Source organism: Dendroctonus ponderosae, unplaced genomic scaffold (assembly GCF_020466585.1).
Source record: "Dendroctonus ponderosae isolate FM_Combo_2020 unplaced genomic scaffold, Dpon_F_20191213v2 Dpon_F_20191213_2, whole genome shotgun sequence".
Lineage (NCBI taxonomy): Eukaryota > Metazoa > Arthropoda > Insecta > Coleoptera > Curculionidae > Dendroctonus > Dendroctonus ponderosae.
The window spans coordinates 13,256,819-13,257,084 of NW_026018165.1; the positions used below are offsets into that span (position 1 = coordinate 13,256,819).

At 51.1% G+C, this 266-nt stretch overlaps 1 protein-coding gene across 1 annotated transcript in view; it reads left to right on the plus strand.

Annotated features, from left to right (window-relative positions):
- Positions 1-266, plus strand: part of LOC125503468 (major royal jelly protein 1-like) — a gene marked incomplete at both ends in the record, with an annotated part of 1,060 nt that continues 794 nt past the window's right edge. Inside the window, 1 exon segment of the mRNA XM_048663872.1 lies at positions 1-266. Coding sequence (XP_048519829.1) covers positions 1-266 — 266 coding nt within the window.

Genomic DNA, 266 nt, shown 5'->3' on the forward strand with positions numbered 1-266 from the left:
TCTGGGCTTGAAAGTATCCGGAACGAATCTGCTGTTTCCAAGCGGCAGCACTAAAAGCATCTACACCTCCATAGGCAGATACATCCCAAAAAATGTGATCGCTACCAGGTTGCAGATCTACAAAGACAATGCTTTTGTGGCCTTGCCACGGTACCGACAAGGAGTGCCGTACACAGTGGCCAGATTTAACTTGAGTAGCGGCTGTTCCAAGGCTCGTCTGGAGCCGTATCCCAGCTGGAGCATTCAGGAGGAAGGAAACTGCGAGG